At 39.6% G+C, this 21,172-nt stretch overlaps 1 protein-coding gene across 4 annotated transcripts in view; it reads right to left on the bottom strand.

The window, feature by feature from the left end:
- Window positions 1–5,392: 5,392 nt before the first annotated feature.
- LOC103382776 (voltage-dependent calcium channel subunit alpha-2/delta-1-like) overlaps window positions 5,393–21,172 on the bottom strand; it is an 88,409-nt gene continuing 72,629 nt past the window's right edge. For all 4 annotated transcript variants that reach the window (XM_025057575.1, XM_008315679.3, XM_025057574.1 and 1 more), the window contains 7 exons: window positions 19,777–19,926; window positions 16,030–16,082; window positions 15,472–15,527; window positions 14,741–14,867; window positions 12,653–12,765; window positions 11,607–11,689; window positions 5,393–7,023 (listed from right to left, as the gene is read on the bottom strand). In XM_025057575.1, the coding sequence (XP_024913343.1) occupies window positions 6,901–7,023; window positions 11,607–11,689; window positions 12,653–12,765; window positions 14,741–14,867; window positions 15,472–15,527; window positions 16,030–16,082; window positions 19,777–19,926 (705 nt within the window). In that variant the 3' untranslated portion in view covers window positions 5,393–6,900. The remainder of the gene's footprint in view (window positions 7,024–11,606; window positions 11,690–12,652; window positions 12,766–14,740; window positions 14,868–15,471; window positions 15,528–16,029; window positions 16,083–19,776; window positions 19,927–21,172) is intronic.

The following is a 21,172-nucleotide window of genomic DNA, read 5'->3' as shown; positions in this document are numbered from 1 at the left end:
GAGAACACAGTAGAACACAGTAGAACACAGTAGAACACAGTAGAACACATATCTACTTCATCTAAGCCAGGAAAGAATGTTAGAGTATAGGCTTTCCTGGGCCCTGAGGGCTGCTCATGCATAAACATGTATCAGTGAGTGCTCTCAGAGCCTAAAGGTTCATTTTTGGTTTACAAATTCCGGTAGCGCCACCTCTGTTGGCTTAGGAAAGTCTCTTTAACAAAAACAAATGGGCCGCTCTAATGATAGGGCTGTAAATACTTAGCAGTATAATTGCGTACATAACAAACCTCTCCAACTCACTTGAGTTGGTTTACTGCTGGGACTCCGGGCAAGATATCAATCAGTGACAAAAGGACACAAGCCCACAGACCAAGGATAACAATCAGAAACACAACAAGAGCGACCCCAGCTGCATCTACACCCACCGGCTCGTCTCGTTGCCAGACGTAAATGCTGGAGCCGGCAGCAGGAAATCCACGGCACGCTGTTGACATGGCAGCTCATCCATGACAGAGCAGGAATAACACTCTTGGAGAGGAAGAGCATGGAGGAGGGGAAATATTGGGTGGAGTCCATAAGAGACAAGGCGCCGTCACCGTGAACGAATAAATCTGTCACAGAATAATTCCCTCAAACGGAGAGAATGTGGTGAAATGGGATTAAACAGTCGCAGAATAAACCATGACGACTTTGAACGAAGTCAAACCTGGGCTGAAAATACTGAACTACTGGACTGAATGTTATAAGTGAGAGTACTTTATGTACTACGAAGTATGTAGTGTTTGTTGAAAAGAAAAAAAAATCTGAAACTAAATAATTAGGAGCCGGTTCTCATAGACTATTGTGGAAAAAGTATCTTTTTTACTTTACTTTAGCTAAATGTGAATCCGGTTCTCATAGACTATTGTGGAAAAAAGCTAAATGTGAACTTGCTGTGACCAATCCTCTACGACAGGCATGGGCAAACTAAGGGCCAGGGGCCGGATGTGGCCCGTTCAACTTTTTAATCTGGCCCGTCAAACCTTTCCAAATTATATATTTATATTATCACTCTACTTCTGCCTTTTCACTGTAATACCCATGTTTTCCCAATAGATGGCGTAGAAAATGATAAAAGCATTTCAGCATGTTAGCCTTTATGCACGACTTTTACATGTCATTCTTAGTTCACACCAACGCTCCCTCTATCTGCTCCAGACCCCGCCCCCCTGTTCAATGTGTGGACACATGACCACTTTATTATGGACAGGAAGTGAAATTACAGTCACAGGTTTTCTGAGATTAAGTTATGTTGACGGGAGACTTGATTTCTGGTAAATGCCTGAACACAACCACGTTAAAAAAATTCTAATGCCGTTTACCAAAAATGTCACTTTTATGAGTGGCGCTACCCCTGGAGCTAAGATTAGCGGTGGCGTTTTCAGCCGTGTCCCTTTCACATTATTGGTCTCTGTGCAGTCATTCTCCAGCTGTTTCTCCAACAATACCGGCCATTTTATTAAAACAAATATTAAAAGACATTGTAATTGGTCTTATTTCAAATGCTCCGAAGCACCTGTCCCCGCAGATTTCAGATTTCTGCTCCAGCAGAGTACCCTACAGGGCCGGGCTGAGATTTAACGTCCATAATAAAGAGTAAAACGAGCCTGTGTTTTGTCTTTGGGGGGCAGACGGGGGTAAAGTGGCTTAAAGAATCTGGACATGACCGCAGCTGGTTTCAGGTTCGAGTGCAAAGCGGTGGCGCACTAACGAGACAGTCACTTACTATTTGATCAACACGCAACAGGGAAAACAGGAATTACCAGGAATTTATGAGCAGAGGCCGACGGCAGGTCGTGCTTAATGGACGCGTCCTGGTGCCAAATCCAATGAAGTCGAGTGATGTGGGCTGGACCGTCTCCTCTGTCCTTTCTTTTTCCTGGACATTGTTGACTTTGGCCCCCATGCGCTGGTTCGTGAAGTTGGCTAGACGCTGGGAGAGCATACTGCTGGTGCTTCCTTCTCATTCTCACACACATTCGGATGAGAAAATGTGTGCTGCTGGCAACGGGACAAACGTTTGTGGCTGAAATGTGATCCACCGCAGTGGTAGGAAAAGGAAAGTGATATTCTGTAAGTGAAGAAAAACATCAGTAAGAACACAAAAAGCCTCCAGATAACAATCATAAACTTTAATTCCGATAGAGCTTATCTGCACATGAATAAACACATTTTCCCTTCCCAGGATTATAAACACGATTTTTTTTTCCATAGTGAAGAGAACAACATGTGTATTTTTTTTTTTTTTTACATAACAGATTCTGAAAAATCAAGTTTCTCTAGAGTGAAACATTGTCAAGCACAATCAAGGGAAACGGACTGAGAGGCCGACCAAAAAGGGCCCAAGTCTGGATGGATGGATGGTGGACGCCTGTGTCAAGAGTCTGCCGTAAAAACCGCGGACAGGAACCGCATACGAGCAACGGACGTAGTCACCAGGAGGGTGGAGATAACCTACGTCCATTTCTTACGTACGATGTATGAGAAAAAACCAGCTGACAGACAGGCCTGCCAACTGTCTGCCACAAGGTGGCAGCACACATAAAATATCACCCACACACAAGCAATTCATATGAACCAGAGAGAGAGAGAGAGAAAGAGAGAGAGAGAGAGCACCGACAGAATCAGAAACACTTTGTATTACGTTACGAGTCAAACTTTTTTTTTTTTTTTGGAGGCGACAGCATCTGAGCGAAGCATTTTAGGGTCTGTTTACCTTAAAAGAAAAAAACAAAAAAAAGAGAGAAGCTGAAGGTTGAATCAGATGAGGATTCAATTGTGAGAAGAAAGAAAAAGTAAAGCTGTCTTTCTTTGAATTAGATTGTTAATGATTAATCACAATTAACCATAATTGTGATTAATCACGATTAATCGAGGCAAGTCGACATTTCCAAACATGACAACGAAAACAAATACTGCACAGTGGTGAAACGGCTCGAACTATCGCTGAGGCAGCTTTTATTCAAAGCTTTGAAGCCTTAAATAAAACAAGTACTGAAGTATGTAGTACTTCTAATATCAAGGATTTGGAAATATTAATATATCAATTTTGACTTTTTATCTGTTTCAACTATTTAGGTTTTCATATACAGAATATATGTATGTGTGTTTATTGTACACTGTATATACTGTATACAGTTTATGCATACTTTTTTTTCACTCTTCACGTTCTAACTTTTCACTTCGTTAGTTTAAGACTTTCTTCTTTCTTTTTTCTTCCTTTCGTCATTAATACGACATTTGATGTAATATTATAATCATGAATCATCACCTTATATTAAAATTGGACCATACTATCTAAGTTAATGGTGGTCCAAAGTGGTGGGGCGGGCCCCTGCCTGGCATGGGGAGCTATCACTGCGGGGCACGGTGGGTTGAGTTCAATGAGAATTTGCGTAGGAATTATTGTTTGAAATGATGAATGGTGCAGTTCTGAAGCAAACGTGTATCAACAACAGTCCTGTCTGCAAAAGGGGAGAGGCAGAAAAATCAGATGAATCACAGCCCGATGTCCATGCTGAGCAGACGCCGTGTCCCCCAGAGAAAGGCAGTAGAAGCTGATCAGTCCCACTATACACAACATTATACACTTGGCAACACCACACACAACAGCAGGAGCAGGCGGGCATTTCTCTGTTTCACAAACTGTCTACAACCATGCAGCACAGCCACAAGAGTTCATGGGGCGACAGACTTGCCCTGGTACCGTTGCATAAAGTTTTATAGTGGGATAGTGTTTTTTTTTTTTAAGACAGTCCATCATGGCACTTGCGATATTCTTGCATGTTAGTTGAGTGTGAAAGAAGCTTAAGGAGCGCTGTTAGTGTCACCATGTCGTATTGGCTGATAGATTATAGGTAGAGATGAAGACACTTTGATCTCTAACTTTGATCACTTTAAAACAGACACTGATGACGAACATGGAACTCTGCAGGGAAATGAAAGTGATCCCACCAGACTGTGGAATTCAAATGATTAACAAATGCTCTGCGTGATGTCTGAGCAATTACGAAATTAAAACGAGTCAGCGGCGGGTATAAATGTCTGTGGTAATGGCTCGCACTTCATTTTAATTACAGGCCTGTTACTTTCCCACAGGATTTGAAATTTGTTGTAAACACGTGTCAAGTTTTTATGTTAATAAGCGCTTCAGAAGAGACGCCTTGCTTTTGCCTGTAAGTGGCGTTCTGTACGATTTCCGCAAAACCCGCTAATTGAGGCATTTAGAACTCGACGCAGATGACTATCTTTTTTCTGGTGAATTATACAGATGTCATCTGATCTGATTTGACAATGTGTATTGTTAAGTTGTCACTATGCAAATACAGTAAATAAGATTCCGATTGTAGCGTATTATCGCTTGTTGACGTTAAAGGTGCTAAATATGTTTAGCTAGGATGGTATAAAAGTGACATTTTCTGAAGCCAGGATTTGTGGCACGTTCAAATGATTCACATGTGGATAAGAGAAGACGAACAAGGTGACGCAATGCCTTGTGTCATTATTTCTATCGCACTATGATTGAGGAATTTGATTTTCTTTAATTCTGTGTGACATCTAGTCACTGTGTCCTTTACTAAGAGCAGACACTGATCTGATTTGACAATGTGTATTGTTCTGTGTCCTTTACTAAGAGCAGACGCTCCTGTCATGAAGAAATACTAGAAAAAATTGCAAGATTAAGTTGAGTGTCATTAGCAATGAGCAATAAGCAGTGGAAGATCTTTGTGTCTTTCTTCTATTCCTGCCATTATTATTTACCGTGTTCCACTAAACAGGGCCGGTAAGAAAGTTTTGAGTAAATTGAAATTGTGTTAAATGGTGTGCTGCAGGATTTTTCCGATGCAAAATAGGTGTCATGGTTAAAAAAAAAGTTTGGAAAACGCAGATTTAGAGTGATGTGAAGAAAGAAAAAAAAATCCCAATGAAACAACAGGTTTTTTGACACATCTTTGGGGTGTTTCATGTTTATGCAATGGAGATGAGCACTGGCCCAAGGAATCATCCTTGTAGATGTTGAACCACAAACAGTGCAAATAGCAGAGGATCATGGGAACCAGAGAGCAAATCACGCCAACCCTGTACAGCATGCCAGGGACAAACCTCTACTTCTTGGGTTTATCACATGGACTGAAACCTCACTCGTGTTTTGTTTGCCTTTAAACCATTGCAATCACAATACATGGCAGCAGAGCCTTCATCCTTCACACTATTCTTCTTGAGAACAAGCGCTACTATCGATCACAACAATACGACTTGTGCCTGCAGGTGCTACAGCCCTGATCCTACTGTATACAGTGGTATTTGAGTCTACATAACCTCGAAATTAAAAATCAGAATACATCAGTAGGTAGTGCAGTTGTCTTTTAATCCAAGCGTTTAGGAGTTTAGTCTTGGTGAAAAATGACAAAAAACTTGTCCGCCAACCCGTTTCTGCCGGCCTCAGCTGTCAACAGACTCATGACAAACCTGGAGCGTAAAGCACTTGGAGTACAGTCATCAGGGCTAAAAAGGTACAGACTGTCAATTACCGTTTACCTGAAGACATTGTCATACCAAAAACAAAAAAACAGGTGGCGCGCACTAGAAGGTTCACAGCCAGCATTTGTGGTTGAAGATCAAGAGAACTGATGTTGAGCCAATGTCAGAGGATCCTCAGAATTTTAGACAAGGACAATGACTGGTTTCCTCAGCTAGAACGTCACACTGTAGAGATAAAGATCAGCTGCAGAATGAACTGCTGTGCAGACAACAGTCTTTCAAATAAATAAATTAAAAAAAAAAAAAACTGACAGCAGCGAACACAAGCCAATCAGCTTCAACAAACTCTTCTATAATCCATGGCCAAAAAACACACACAGTAGCATGCTGCCCCGACGCTTCAGTCAAACCACAATAATTAAGTCAATATAAATAAAATACTACACTTCGACCCATTTCATGTTGCAAAGCTCAACGGGTTTGTCTCAGTCACACAGTCCACATGGCACTAGAGATTTTGTCCACTGAGCACAAGGAGGGCACCTGCCAGCTTTGTCCTGATTGGTTGACGTGGGATATGGCAGCAAAGATTTCTCTGGAGAACATCCAACACCGACACTAAGAAAATAATTTAAAAAAAAATAAAAAAATCAAGATGATAATGACTCTTGATTGGAGCTAATTTTTGGTAGGGGGAGGGGGTCGGAGGACAGTGAGCCCCGAGACGCATGAAGCAGGTCATTTGTGGCAGGTGGTTTCATTGACGGTTTTGTTGCCTAAACATAATAATGTTTTTTTTAAAAAAATGTAAAAATGTTGAAGATGTTACTGTCTAAAAAACAGATTGAGAAAATATTATTCTTCAGTAACCCAACTAAGGCATTTGAATAGTAAATAAAAATTGCTATGTGTAAAAAATGTTGGCATAATTTAACGCAATCTTAGCCTAATTATAGATCAAAAATAAATAAAAACAAATAAATTAAGTTACAGTTGACAAAAAAGCAAAAATGAGTTTATGACAGTGGTGATTTAAACTGCAAAAAAAAAAAAGAAAAAAAAAAAAGGTTCCATTGGGATCGTATCCCTAAGATACTGTAAGGCAATCCAATCTCCTTTGTGACATCAAGTCAAGAAAAGTTCACCTTTAACTGCATTGTCACAGGGACGATGGACGGAGTCTTCGTTATTCCTCACCTCCATGTCCAGACTGGACAACAAAAGACTGGAAAAAAACATTCAGGCTTTTCTTTTTTTTTTTTTTTAAATCAGGTAACTTCTCCACAAGTTGGGCATTCGTGATTGGGTGGCAGCATTGCATGCTGGTTGCAGTGTTACAGATTCAGTGGTTGAGGGTGTGATTGGATTTTTCGGAGGTCATGACGGAACAGCCAGGTTTCTGGATCCGTTCAGGACCCAGAGCAGTATCAGCTGAAGAGCCACCATTAATGAAAGTGAGGGACTCAGACCAGATGCTCCACCACAGTCAGGATCTTCCTCCTGGTGCCGAGCGAAGGAAGAAAAATATTTTATTAAAACATCAAAACTCATACAGTGACCTTTAGAAAGCAATTTGCTAAAGCCAGCAGTTTATGGATTCTAAAGAAAGGAAAGGAAATATTGGCAACCTGCCACAGGCATTGTTTAATTAACTAGTGTTTGGACTGAGACAGAACACGTGTTGCCTAGCAACTTAGCACCAAATATTTATTCATATATTAGTCCACATTAGTAGTAGATCAGACGTGGGCTGCAGGAATTTTAATGTGGATTTTTGTTAATGTGGGCCACTTGGGGGCTCTAATACGTTCGGGTTTAAGTCCTAGGTGGGACATTTCATATGGTACAGAACTGGTCCAGACCACACTTTATGATGCTGCATACCAGCAAAAATACTAGAAAAACAAAACTAGCCTTTTTTTTTTTTAAAACAATTGTTACATGTAGATTATGTCAGTGTCCTTTCTACTTTGCCTGGACCAGATGAAAGGAAGGGGTTCTGTGCCATTTCCCGTAAGTAGCCCACAGCCACATGCTATCTGATTGTAGACAAGGGTGACATCATGGGCCACCTACATGTCAATCATGTCTGCTTTATCTTATCAGGTTGGAATTTGGAGCAGATGTTCTGTGAAATTTGAGACAAGAAAAGGAAGAACCAAAAAAAAAACAAAAAACCTCTGTGGTGATAGAATCATCCGCCTTAGCCAATTGTATATTCAACAGCATTATTGATGAAGCTGATAATGGTTTGTAATCATAAGAAGACACACTATGATGCAAATGAGAAGTGCAGAGCTCTGTGTCAGCGAGGGTCTACTGACATCACTTTTTCAGATGCCAAAGAGACAGACGTGAGTCTCGTTTCTGAGACAGACAATGATGGATGGGGACGGCTACAAAGAGCAGAGCTGGAAGTTCAAAGTTATGGCTGACAAGGCATTCTGGCAAGGACGAGGAAGAGACAGGACATAAAGTCGGGAAGGTGAAGACAAATGAAGGAAAACCATTAAAGAGGAATGCATTACAATGAACGGGAATAAAACGCTGAACAAACAACGATATGAGACTAAGTGTGTGTTGAGTAAATGAGGGGGAAAAGCAGCAAAAGGTTAATATTAAACACTGTTAGATTGACCACAGGTTCCTGAATAAAGGTCCAGTGTGTAACCATGAGTGACATCTAATGGTGGTTTTGTAGAATGCAGCATCCAATCCACCATTGGTGTTTAAAACAAGTTTGTGAGTTATTTTGTTTTAGTCCCCTAAATACATATAATGAAAATGTTAAATATACTTGCTAACAGTCCTTAAGAATACTACAGCTAATTAGCAGCATGATCGGCACAGGAGATTTATTAGTCATTGAGTAACACTTATTTTTCACATTTATTTTTCAAATGCCTTACTCATACTGTTAAGCTTGCCTCATAACTAAATGGACAGTGATACAGCTGGAATATGCTAATAGTGACCCCTGCTGGATCCCATGTTTTCTCCAACTAATAATCCAAAGCTCGCTCAGATGCAATTTTTAGCTTTTCATATTAACGTTTTGACTCATGCTTTAACAGATCCCATCAGACTTTATGTGCAACTTAACTGCCTCAGCCCCTATTGGCAAGATGTGGTACTGCACCTTGACCATGCTACGCTGCAGTTTGTGTATTTGCAGTTTCTTGTACCTTCAGTTAATGTAAGCCTACAGACACAGAACAATGATGTGAAAATGATTTACACACATATATACAGTACAAACAAGCATAAAGTAGTGTGCTCAATATATGCCAAGAAACACTATGGAATGTTACCCACTGGACCTTTAAATGTCGATGATAGAAAGAAGGAGAGAGCTAGTGTTATGGGACTGACCCGAGACAGCACATGAACAGTGGCAGCAGTAACATGAGCAGAGAGGAAACCAATGGGGAGCCTTCGCTCCTTTCGCACATGGCCTCATCCTAACCATCAACAGCCAATCACAGAGCAGGAAACGAAGAGAGAAAACAGAGAGAAAAAAGAGAATCATGCAGCGAAAAAGGTCCATAACAGTCAGCAGTTAGAAAGTTAGGAAGCCAACGTGAGCAGATAAAGGTAGAAGGTATTCTTTAAGTAGATACAGTTGTAGTAGAACAGGACATGCAGTCACTCCTGGGACAGGAGGGTAAGATGGAGTTAGTGCGTGGGTGGTTGTTTGTGCGTGTGGGTGAGGAAGACAGCGCAGAGGCCGCAGTTAAGTCATTAGAATGGAAAACTTGGACATTGGGAAACAAGTACTCAGTGAAAATAAACATAGTAATGCAGCATGGAGGTTTCACACGCATTGATTCTCATTAAAACGTTTGCTTAGCTGACTTATTCGTAAGCAGGGCAACAACTAAGTGTTTGTCTTCACATGGGAAACTTGAACGTGTATACAGCTTTCAAGGAATTTGGAAAGGTTGCACAATCAGCCTTCCTTAGCTGCTGCTGTCGTCAGGGGTCACCACAGTGGAACGTCTACGTCCACCCCTCCCATGTCTCCTCTACTGTTACAACAACAGTCTTCTTGCCCCCTCACTAATTTTACGACTCTTCTCCTTCAGTCTGGCAGCTTCATCTCCATCACGAAAATAAACACACTATTTTTTTTTTTTACTGCTTCTCTGACTAAGTTCACTGCAAAACGGTATCTAAGTAAAGCTGGTTATTTGTAAGAAAATTAATTGTCTACTACATAAAGCCAACATTTTCTTTGGAAGAAAATTCAGCTAATTTTAAAACAGTTTAAAAACTGATTTTAGGGAATACACATTTTCACATTTTCTCCTAAAACGTTTCCAACAACTCTTTGTTTGCATTTCTATTTCTATCCTTTATCCACCCAACCTGCTACACATCCTGCCTGGTTCTACATTTCTACTTAGACAACTGATTCGAATCATGTTCTTTTTAAAAATAAATAATTTATAACTCTTTACAAGTTGAGGCTATAATCTCCATCATATGTATATCCTTGCCTGTTGGCACTTTAGTCAGAAAGTAGTATCAGATAATAATAATAATAACAATCACAATAATAATAATAATGCATGAACCATGTGCAGATATCTTAAAGGATATGAGTAAGATTTTGTCGTGCAAAGTCAAACTTTTCTATATTAGAAGTTTAAGGGTTAGGTTTCCGTTGTATCCTGTTATTTGCCAGATGAAATGTCTAAATACATCAAGATGCTTCTCCATTATAAAAACAGATCTGGAAACTAACCCCACTAGCAGGTACTCAGGGGGTATAAATAATTAAAAAAACCCAAGGCATGATAAGAAATGTAACGTTTTCAACCTTGAATTTGTGATGATCTTTCCTTCCTACCTTTGTTCTGATTGAGATTGATTGATCCGTCTCATCAAGGGTGTTTCATGGGACTCAAAGGAACGTGTGGGGGGGCTAAGTCAAACCAAACCTCAAGCCACAACTGTTTATTTATTTACAAAATATCTGTTAGCACGGAAATGACATCCAACTGTGTTTCAGCTGCTCTGAATTAGACGATGTCATAACTAATACGTTTAACAAAACTGCCGTCTTCTTTTCTGTTTTCCTTCTTTTCCATGTACTTTCAGGAGTAATGGTGTACTCCTCATTGATGCTATAAAGTAATTGGTGGTTAAAAACAAAGAGGGCGCTACTAATCGGGTTTCCGACAATAAAACCACAACCTTCCTGTAAGTATTTACACGTCTTAGCTTTTTAGATGTTGAATTCTTAATGTCTTATATGAATGGTTCTGTTTGGTGAAGCCTGGTTTACATTCGCATGTGAGGTACGTGAAACTTTAGCTAATAGGTTAGTGGTGAAAAATGAATACTTCATTACTGCCCCCTGCTGAAAAAAAGACTTTGGTGCTGGTTAAGAAACAGCAGCGTTCCATAAAGATTTCTGACTCCACAGTGAGAATCATGTCTGTTATCAATAACATTATAGTTTATCACTCACATCCCACTTCATTAGATACAACCTTGGTCTGCTCTCTTGTTGGTACAATCCAGGGTGGATTCCTGCTTCTACAGTACATGGTCCCAGTACATCAGCAGCATGTGAACCTGAACCATTTTGTCTGGTAGAAGGAACCATGTCATGTACAATGTCACCTTTCTAAATCATCTTCTTCCATTATTTTGATGCTGGGCTTGAACTTCAGGAGTGCGTCATTATCATGTATTTCTGCCAAGGAACTGTCTGATTAGATATCTGCAATGAGTAGCAGTTGGACATGTGTGCCTAATAAAGTGGAGACTGAAGACTATGCTTTGCTTTTATTAAAATAAAATCATTATTACCAACGACATGATGGTTTTAGTCTAGTTTCTAAGTCACAAAGACTTCACTTGAACCTAACTTTTACCTCCAACTACTTCAAACTCATTCCTATGATTTTTCCTTGGAATTTCTCAGGAGATTTTAACTGTAAACCCAGGTTGCATACCTGTGTCATCACTCAGCAGCTTGGCACAATCAAACTATGGATGGGTACCAACACAGTTACGCAGTTAAAAGTCATATGAACAGTAATCGGCGTAGAGTCTGACGAAAGCAAACTTACATGTTCGTTTTTGTCGAAACAGACTGCAGGTCCTTTCCTGTACCGAGGATTCAGAGCCATTTCACAGGGATCTGGGCCTTCAGCTGAATTTGTGAGGTCAGGAACCTAACAGAGTTTCTTTTTTTTTCTCATTTTCAGGATAGTTGCAATTTCTGACAAAATTAAAACTGCAGAATAATATAAAATATATGTTAACATAAAACACAATTTAATTTATAAAACTGAACTAGACTGAAGCCTTTAAAAGACATAGGGGTTTTGAAATGTAAAAAAAATAGTATGGGTGACTTTGATGGTGAATCCACTTAGTCACACACTTGACTGGAGGCAGCCCAAACCTTTCCTCCTCATCTAAATGTAATTACAGGGGATGGACACGGCGTCTTCTACACTGCCGACTGCTTCTGCCTTGACACCATGTTGTCAACAATCCCAATCAACGGTAAGTTTATGCAATCAAACCAACGACTCTAGGAATTAGGACGGTTTTGAAAACCTTCCTTGGAAAAAAAACGGTTCCTGAGTCCCATCCCTTGTTGTTTCTCTTATCTCCTGATTATGAACAGATTGGTCAATAAACCCGTGATGTGGAAGGCATTTTCTAGCATTGTTTGTTGCACCAGACTTCTTTTTTTTTAATTGAGCACAGCCATGTGAGGTTCAGAGAATAGATCACACAATTGTTTCTCAGCTGTGATGCAGAATTATCCCACAACTGTCATGTGCAATACAGACTTGGAGCAGGACACAGCACAGACACATCTGAATTCTGGAGCTAATTTAAATGTCACTTGCAAAAGGAAACAGCCACTCCTCCCAGAGGGGTAAACTGCTTATTCTCACTCTTTACAGAGTTTGTGGGATTTAGCAGACTGGACCAAAGGTAATACAGAGGAGTGAATCTGCAGCAATTCTGCTGCTTCCCACATTTAATGGTAAGAATATCAGCTGATGTCTTCATGTCACCAGCGTCTTAAACATCTGCTGGTCAAATTAAATGCACATGTTTCCCTGCCAGATGAGAGCTGTGTGCGGTAAAAGGATACACGGCTCCTCGTCCTGCTTCATCAGGGTGGCGTCACAGGACGAGCAGGTGAGTTTCGCATCAGCGATGATAAAGACCAAGTTAGTCTTGGGCAGCTTTTCAGCGTGGTAGAGCCTGGAAAGGAGCAGATGCACGTACACACACACACACACACACACACACACACACACACACACACAAGGCATGAGTGCAGTTGTTGACAGATGGGCTGTGGTCCAGGAAAGATGGAGATACAATTTCGATGAATCATACTCACAAGAGATGCAGAAGGTTGAATATTTAAGCAGAACAATAAGAAGAAGACACTAACTTTACAATGCCTCAGTCTGGAACAGCCGGAAAAATGGAACTAAACTGAATCATGTACATGCATTTAATCACGTGATTTCACTCTGCTACCATTGGTCGAATTCAAACACATTGAGCAGATGATTCTTTCAACGCCGTCAACAAGGTTGGGTTTAAAATCCATATGCAGATCAATTAGTAATACAAATTAGCAGGGATGGAGATGGATGGATAGGTCCATGGACGTGATGATTGATAAAGGATAAACAGAGATGTGGATGGAGACAGATGGAACAGAACGGATGAAGAAGGATGAAGATAGATGAATGGATTGATGGATATAAATGAAAGAAAACTTTGTCCTCAAGAAAGGCCAAAAAAAAATTGGATTGATGGATATAAATGAAAGAAAATTTTGTCCACAAGAAAGGCCAAAAAAAAAAAAAAAGGTTTTATGGACATAGAATGTTCATCCTAAGTGACCTGCCTTGAGTCCAGACCATGGAATACTCCATGGAGTGTTGATCAATTTAAGTCACACAAGAATAGGAAATAACAAACAGTTTATTCAGTTCTGTAACAATCAGAGAGTGTAATGTAAACAAAATTGGGATCTACAAGTCCAGTACCACATTACAGCATCTGCTTTTTACCACTGTCCACTATCCTAAAATGGGCTTTGATCTCTTTGTTGCTTTGTTAGAGATGAGATTACAACCACATTGACAAACTCTGTGAATCGAGATTACAACCACATTGACAAACTCTGCGGACTCCATTCACTCCCAAACTTCTTATATTCCCTCTGCCCCACTGTCGTCTTTCACTGAAAATCCACATCCATGGAGCCCAAATGATTTTCTCTGCTTTTTTTATGGGGGTCGTAAAGAGAGAGAGAAAAAAGAATCTGCGTGTTGCTAATGTGGAGGTATGGCACACGGCGTGCCGGCAGGCACTCCATTAGCCGACACAGGGGGACCCTAAAGTGCATCAGACGGTGATCCCCACTGGTGAGGTGACTTCACCATCGTGGCATGTAGGTTTTTATAGCCCCTCTCACCTTTGGGGACTTCATTTGTGTCTCTAATGTATCAGGTGCAAGGAATTTAATGATATGTTAGAGCAGATCTGATCCCTGGCTCCTGTGGTTTGACCAGAGAATTTCTGGTAACAGCCTGGACGCACGTTTGAACTTCGCTGGAGCTGGGACATTTAATAGATAGATCTGCTTCACTCTCAGGGTGTCAAACTTTAACACGAGTTAAAATGGTCCAAAACTTGGCTGTAAAATATACCTTTTGCCTTTACGTATCACCCTGGCTCATTGTTAAGAGTTTTCTTCAAAGTTTTGGACCAATTTTAATCTCACTTTGAGTTTTTGCAACTTTCGGTTTTGGAATGAAAATTTTTCCCTTTAGACCTGCATTCACCCATTATTGAACCATTTGTTTATACATTTTTGTATTAAACAACCAAGTGAGTGGCGCTTTGGCCCAGAGGCAATGTCTCTGTCATTGGTGTGGAACCCCAGGGTTCACCTCCTGGGCAAGTTCGAATCCTGGTTAGGGCGGTTGGTACCTTCCAGTGGACTCACCACCCGCAGGAAGGTTTGGTACGGTGCAATGTGATTTGGGTGGCGACTGCTGCCCCCGCGACCCGGTAACGGATAAGCGGATGAAAATGGATGGATGGATGGACAACCAAGTGAAGACCATCAGCAATAATTATCTACATGGCAAGGATCCATTATGGAAATGGTATCCAAAAAAAAAAAAAAAAAACAAAATCTGAAAGATCTTACCTGGAGCAGTTTTCACAGTCAACTGTTCCTCTGAAGGACTGATTGTTGTTCATGAAATAAAACTGGGTTTGCTTGGTGATGCAGACCTCTTTCAGCATGGCGTCAGACAACTCATCGTCCATCTCAGCTGCAAAAGATCAAGAACATTTACTTTGAACGAACGCGAGTATACATACAGTTTTAATACTTATTATTTATGGAGTACAAGTAATTAAATTAGCCAATTTGAGGTCAATGTTCCTTCCAACCCTTTCCTAATAAACGAAAATGTAATTACACCTCCTGCAGTTTGTCTCAGACACATCAATTTGTGCCAATAATTCTGGTGTAAACATAATGACATTAAAACATGTTTTGACAAGCATCGTCGCCATCACGCCACATAAAATTACAAACACAAACGCATCTGTCATGTTAAGTTACACATCAGATGTTAATGCGTCGTCCCACCAGAAATCACCTGCAAACACTGCTACGCAGCTGAAGAAATGAAGAAGAATGAGTAACGAGCTGTTGAGTGATGAACTGCAGAGTCATGAAAAAAGTTCATAAAAAAAAAAGAAACACAACATAGTTGCTCTCAGTGTGTGGTTCTGTTCAGAAACAAACAACCGGCAACCGATCTGATGCCTGTTCAGACGTCTGACGTTCACAGAAGAGGATGTTTGTAGAAAGAAGAAGAAAAATCTCACATTTTTGGCTTTTTTCTCTTTTGACTGACAGAAACTCACCTGCGTCCAAAAAGTTTGGGAATGTGATGCTGACCAGTATCTGTTGCAGTATTGACCTGTGAGCCAAAAATGAAAACGCTGTGAAAATGCTGACGAAAATGTCGACATCAATTTCAGCAACATTTTATAAAATAAAACCATCTGTGTGGATGCTACTGCAAAAAAAAAAATAAAAAAAAACTAAAAAAACTAAACTTACAAACATGCTTCTGCATTCTAGACAAAATTTTATTTAGAGTATCTTTAAGCTTCACCAAAAAAACCTCCAATATTATTGGACACAATGTAAAACACACTGTTAATGATATCAAGACACTGGAACAGAGCATAAATCAGGAGAGGATCTCCTGGAATGTTGTAACGTCTTGGGAATATTTCAGCTATTAAACAGATGCTATACATGCATTTTTAAGGAGTTTGTCTGTTTCTCATTACAATCTGAGGATACAAGTTCTTATACTGTGTTATTTTAAAACAAAAAAACAAACAAAACCCACAAACGAAATGATTCTGATGAAAACCATGTTTGTAAAGTGAGAAAAATAAAAAAGGTCTCACCATGCTGCAGCTGTGGCCCACCATCCTACATTCAAGATATCTGCTATTGTGGGCTAAGAGGGACAAAACAGAACAACAGTGAGGTTCAGACAATAATTAAATTATCAACTTTTTAAATCAAATAGCAACAAAAATAATAAGGAGCTTATTTTCACTCACTTGGCTAAATTGCTAATAAACCAACAAAATGGCTACATGTCAGTACAGCAGACAGAGCTAATGGCAAAATAAACCAAAGTTGACTCCACTTGGCTTAAATTTAAATAGAAATAAAAAGAGAATTGTTAGCCATGATTTTCAAGTAACCCAAAAAAATTGTCAATGTTATGAAAAAGAGAATTGTTAGCCATGATTTTCACTAAGTAACCCAAAAAAATTGTCAATTAGCAACTTGTTAGCATTCATGACTGTGCCATAACCACTGCTCTAAGTTAGCCAAAATGATAACTAAAAGTATGCTCATAAGGTCAATGCAACAAAAGAAACTATTATAAAATTAACAGCTAGTGGGCTGAATAAGTCAAAGAGGCTAAATTTGATGTAAAAACAATAAATCAATTAGCTCATTTCTAAAAGCACAGCAGAAATAGCTTGCTAGTTAACGAGTTAGCTAAGATGTCTATCAGGAAATAGATGGGCAATTCAAAATGCACCTCACACATGTTCCAGAGGACCAGCAAATGTAAGAAAGCTGATGAAAAAAGGTTGTGGCCACATAAAACCTGGCCAAACAACGGGAGTTGGAGACGCCTGGTGTTAAATCATCTCACAAATGGCCTTAATCTACTTAAACCACAGTGAATATCCCAGCTCATGTTTGCAGTGGCTGTCCAGTTGAGGCTCGCACACAGAGAGCCAAAGCTCAAGCCAGAGATTTTTATATTTTATTTTATTTTCCTCCAACTCGGAGGAAGTCCGAACACAATCCTCTTCAGCAGATGTTAGGATAGATATCTAAACACGGAGCCAGTGAGAAAACAAAGTAGCACACGGTTTGAATAAAAGGCTCAACATGTTGCTTTGATTAAGCTTAGCATGCGAGTCCCTTGTTTGGTGAATCGCTGCTGCATCCTCTCTGTTCAGTGGCTGCGGTGTTTGAATCATCAACAACTTCTAACTAACCGTGTTAGAGCCATCGGGGGCTCTTGACAGCAGCTTTGATCAGGAGCTTTGTCTTCTATCCAACCATGTCACACTGTTTACATACAGTAGGGTCTCCGCACTGGAAAATGATGAGGTTTGTCTGAAAGTGGGGGCAGTTGTTTGGGCCTACGTCAGGGGTGTCCAAGCTTTTTTCATTTTCATGTAAAACATTCAAATTCAGACGTATTTCCACCACGGAGTGTGGGAAGCATGACGAGGCCTTTTGAAATCATTGTTAGTGGAAAAACACACAATGAGTTTGCTGTTAGCAAAGAAAAAAAGCTAGCATGCCAGACCATGCTAAATGCTTGTTAAAAGCTATGCTATTTTGCTAGAAAATTTTTGCTAAATGCTTGTTAAAAGCTATGCTACTTTGCTAGAAAAAAAAGCTAAAATTTAATATATAATTATATTACTATTCACTAACTAAAAGTTATTTCAGAAACAGTTAATATGCATCAAGAATATGGAAGGAAAACAAAAAAAATGTAAAACGGCTTAGGGTTAGCCAAATGGCTTAGCGCTGACAGCGTACTAGCTTAAAGCTACAAAACCTTAGCCAAGAAAGTGACAAAAACGAACCATTACAGCCGTGCCAAGATGCTGCTAAAAGTAGCCAAGGCTGATATTTAGAAGATAATATCTAAAGAATGTGGAATATTTACAAAATATCTTGAATTAAATTAGCTGGGAAAAAGCTAAATGTTTGTCAAAAAGGTTCATATTAGTGAATATTTGTAATAGTGTAGATACCTACAAGTTAGCGACAAGGAGAAACAGCTCAAAATTATAAAAAAAAACAGAGATTGCAATCAGCCAAGAAGAGACTGCAAAGATTAGCCACAATCCTTTCACTCCTAACGACCAAACTATTTGTAATAGTGTAGATACCTACAAGAAGAAACAGCTCAAAATTATAAAAAAAGCCACAATCCTTTCACTCCTAATGACCAAACAAAAAAATTAAAAATAAATACATTTAACAAGGAGACACTGCAGTGCCATAAAAGCTGTCATGGGGGGCGACTATTGGACCCCGGCCAGACTTTGGATGTGGCTGACGTACAGTAAGTGCTGTCCTTTGAGAGACGATGAGGTTTGTCTATTAGTGTGGTTTTGTTGTTTGCGCTTGTATAAAGTCCACATGGGCCGCAGCGCTGATGTCAACCTTTCAGGTTTTAGACAAATGGATCAGAGTTGGTGAAAAGTCTGTTGACAGTTTGCATGACTTCAGCGCACGTTGTTCATTCTGCGAGTGATGAAAAACAGCGCCCCCAATTTTTTTTTTTTTTTTACATCCCTTGTAGTGTGTTGGCCAAGCACGGCAGACCACCTAATCCTGTTACTGTTGCTCTGACTCCTACTCTAACGCTTTCACCATACCCTCTGCTACCCTTCCCATCTGCTCCGCACTGATTTATGTTTCCCTGCTGAGGAATGCTGCCTGTATATGTGTGTGTGTGTGTGTGTGTGTGTGTCTGACCTCTTGGGAGAGTGCTAGGAAGCAGTAATAAGTAAAAAAAAAAAAAAAAAGGTTACATGTGTCCCGGCATCTGTGCTCATGATAGTGTGGACATCAAAATGTGTGAACATGTATGTAGACGTATGGCTTTAAAGGGACTCGAACACCTTTTCAAAGCAAAAATCCAAGCACCTTTTTTCAAGAACTTCAAGCCTCGTTTTACAGCTTGTTCCTCGATGTTCTACAGCTTTTAGCTATAATGGCTAACAATTTGTAATTTCCGCTTTATTTATAGTCACTTTTAAGGCTATTTTCATTTCTGTCTAAAGGCTATTTTTTTTTCTTGAATCACCTTTATTTACTTGTGTAAATAACATTTGCTGTTTTTGTTTATTTTATGTTAAATTCAATTTTATATTGTGCAATGTAATGCTTTGGCTAATGGCAGCCTTTAAAATGACTAACTTTTGGCCACACATTAGAGATTAATTAAGAGCTAAAATAGTTCAATTTTAACTAAAGTTTTCATTATTTTATCACACTTTCTTGCTTAGTTAATAGTCACAAGAGGTTCTTGACTACAACTGATATTTAAAAAAAAAACTGCTTGTGTTAGAAGTTTGGTTATTTTTCGGAAACCATTGAACTTTTTTTTAAAAAGTATGTTTCAGCTAACCTTTTAGCTAATTGTGGGTGTTTTTAGTACTTTTGCTTCAGAATTATTCCTGAAGTGTTTTTACTTTAAAATAACATTTTCCGCATATTTCTTCTATATTAAACTAACCACCAGCTCCTAAACGTTAGTATTGCATCAACTTTTTTAGTGACTATACCTGCAGAAAAAGCAAAAAAAAGAAAAAAAGAAAAGCATTTCACACCTTTCAGGTACTTCACCTGGAACTCACTAACACTTTGAAGACACAAAATTAAACACAAGAAATATGAAGTATTTTAAGCACAAAAACCAACTGCAGTGCGTAAGTGAGAAAATCTACACTTGTTGTTAGTGTATTTGTTCGTAATAGTTAAGGTAAGAGGCAGGGTACTGCATTACGTGTATGTGAGGTGCTCAAAAACACATAAAACTGTGTGTGTGTGTGTGTGTGTGTGTGTGTGTTTGATCCCTGGCTTATGTAACCCACCACATAGACAGATCTGAGCCCAGCTGCAGCCTTGCTCTCCTTCTTCGGATCACAGAGGGACTGGTAGTCGAAGGTTTGCTTCAGGGTGAACAGGGAGTCGTTCAGGCTCCTCATGAGAACAGGATCAATCACTCCAAAGAAACGGCCAATCTGTTACATTCACAGGAAGGAAGCGATTCATAAAGGATGTTAAAACAATAACAACCTTCTGTAGATTTCTGTTTGCAGGGTAAATACGAGGAGGCAGGTACGCTAAAGCACTTTGGCCAGAAATGAACTGCGTGGCCTCTTTAAGAGGAGATTTCAGCGATGGCCAAAAGGCCCTCGCTGCCCATCTGCAGAAACAATCAGGAGCAGCTAAAAATAGTTTGATATACAGAAGGTGACCGGCAGTAAAAGATTTATTATTCCTCCCTCTTTATGTGGAATCCAAGGAAAAGTCAGACTTTACTGACTCCAACTGTGTCTTTAAAAAACACATATAATGTATATACTGTACAGTTAAAGGACAATATAAAGAGAGAGTTTTCTTAAAAACCATATATGTGGATTGCTTACTTTATTTAGCTTAGCTCCTAATCCTATTAATCAACTTTAGAAAATTTTGTTTAAAAGCAAATGTTTTTAAAAAATATATCTTGACCTATCCTGGTATCCAGTAATTATTTTTGGCATCAACTGTACTTAAGTATTCTGTAAAAATTAAGAACATCACCTCTTAAAAGGAAAAAGACTGATGATGAAAAAGATGATTTTTTTTTTCAGTGTTTCCCCATTTGACATTTTAATTACACTTGTGATTCTGGACTTTGACTCAAAGCCATATTAAAAACATGGGCAACAAAGATGTCACAGTGGGCCAGTAAATTCACCTCCAACCAGGATGATGGACTTGACTTTAATTTGAAAAACACAATCCGGGGGGAAACTATAAATTTTCACCTGCAGTCACCGTTTTCAAACGTGTTCATGGGAGGCTGTACGTGTCTCCGTGTCCAGGAGGTATTATGTAAAGTTGGTCTTCAACTATAAGTGTGTCTTGAAAGATGAGGACCTCTGCTTGGGCCTAAACATACGTATGTGTGTGTGTGTGTGTGTGTGTGGGTGTGTGCTTGATGGAAATACAAGCTTTCCTTCCACTTTGTAAGGTCACTGTTAACAAGCCATCCTCCACATATCCATTCCTCTCAGGCCTAACAGCACAACCACGTATAAATCTTCCAATCTATAAGGTAAAAGGAAGCCGTCTCCTCTTTCCCCTTGTGCAATAACACAAATAATGAATTAACAGTCACAGCCCCGTCGGCTGCAGACTCCCCACGGGGAAAAAAAAAAAAAAAAAAAATGAAAGTCAGAAAAGGAAGGAGAGAGGGCGAGAGTGCGACATAAAGTGGTA

Source organism: Cynoglossus semilaevis, chromosome 8 (assembly GCF_000523025.1).
Source record: "Cynoglossus semilaevis isolate Cse_v1.0 chromosome 8, Cse_v1.0, whole genome shotgun sequence".
Classification (NCBI taxonomy): domain Eukaryota; kingdom Metazoa; phylum Chordata; class Actinopteri; order Pleuronectiformes; family Cynoglossidae; genus Cynoglossus; species Cynoglossus semilaevis.
The sequence above is the reverse complement of the archived record's forward strand: the minus strand, read 5'-3'. Positions and strand labels throughout refer to the sequence as shown.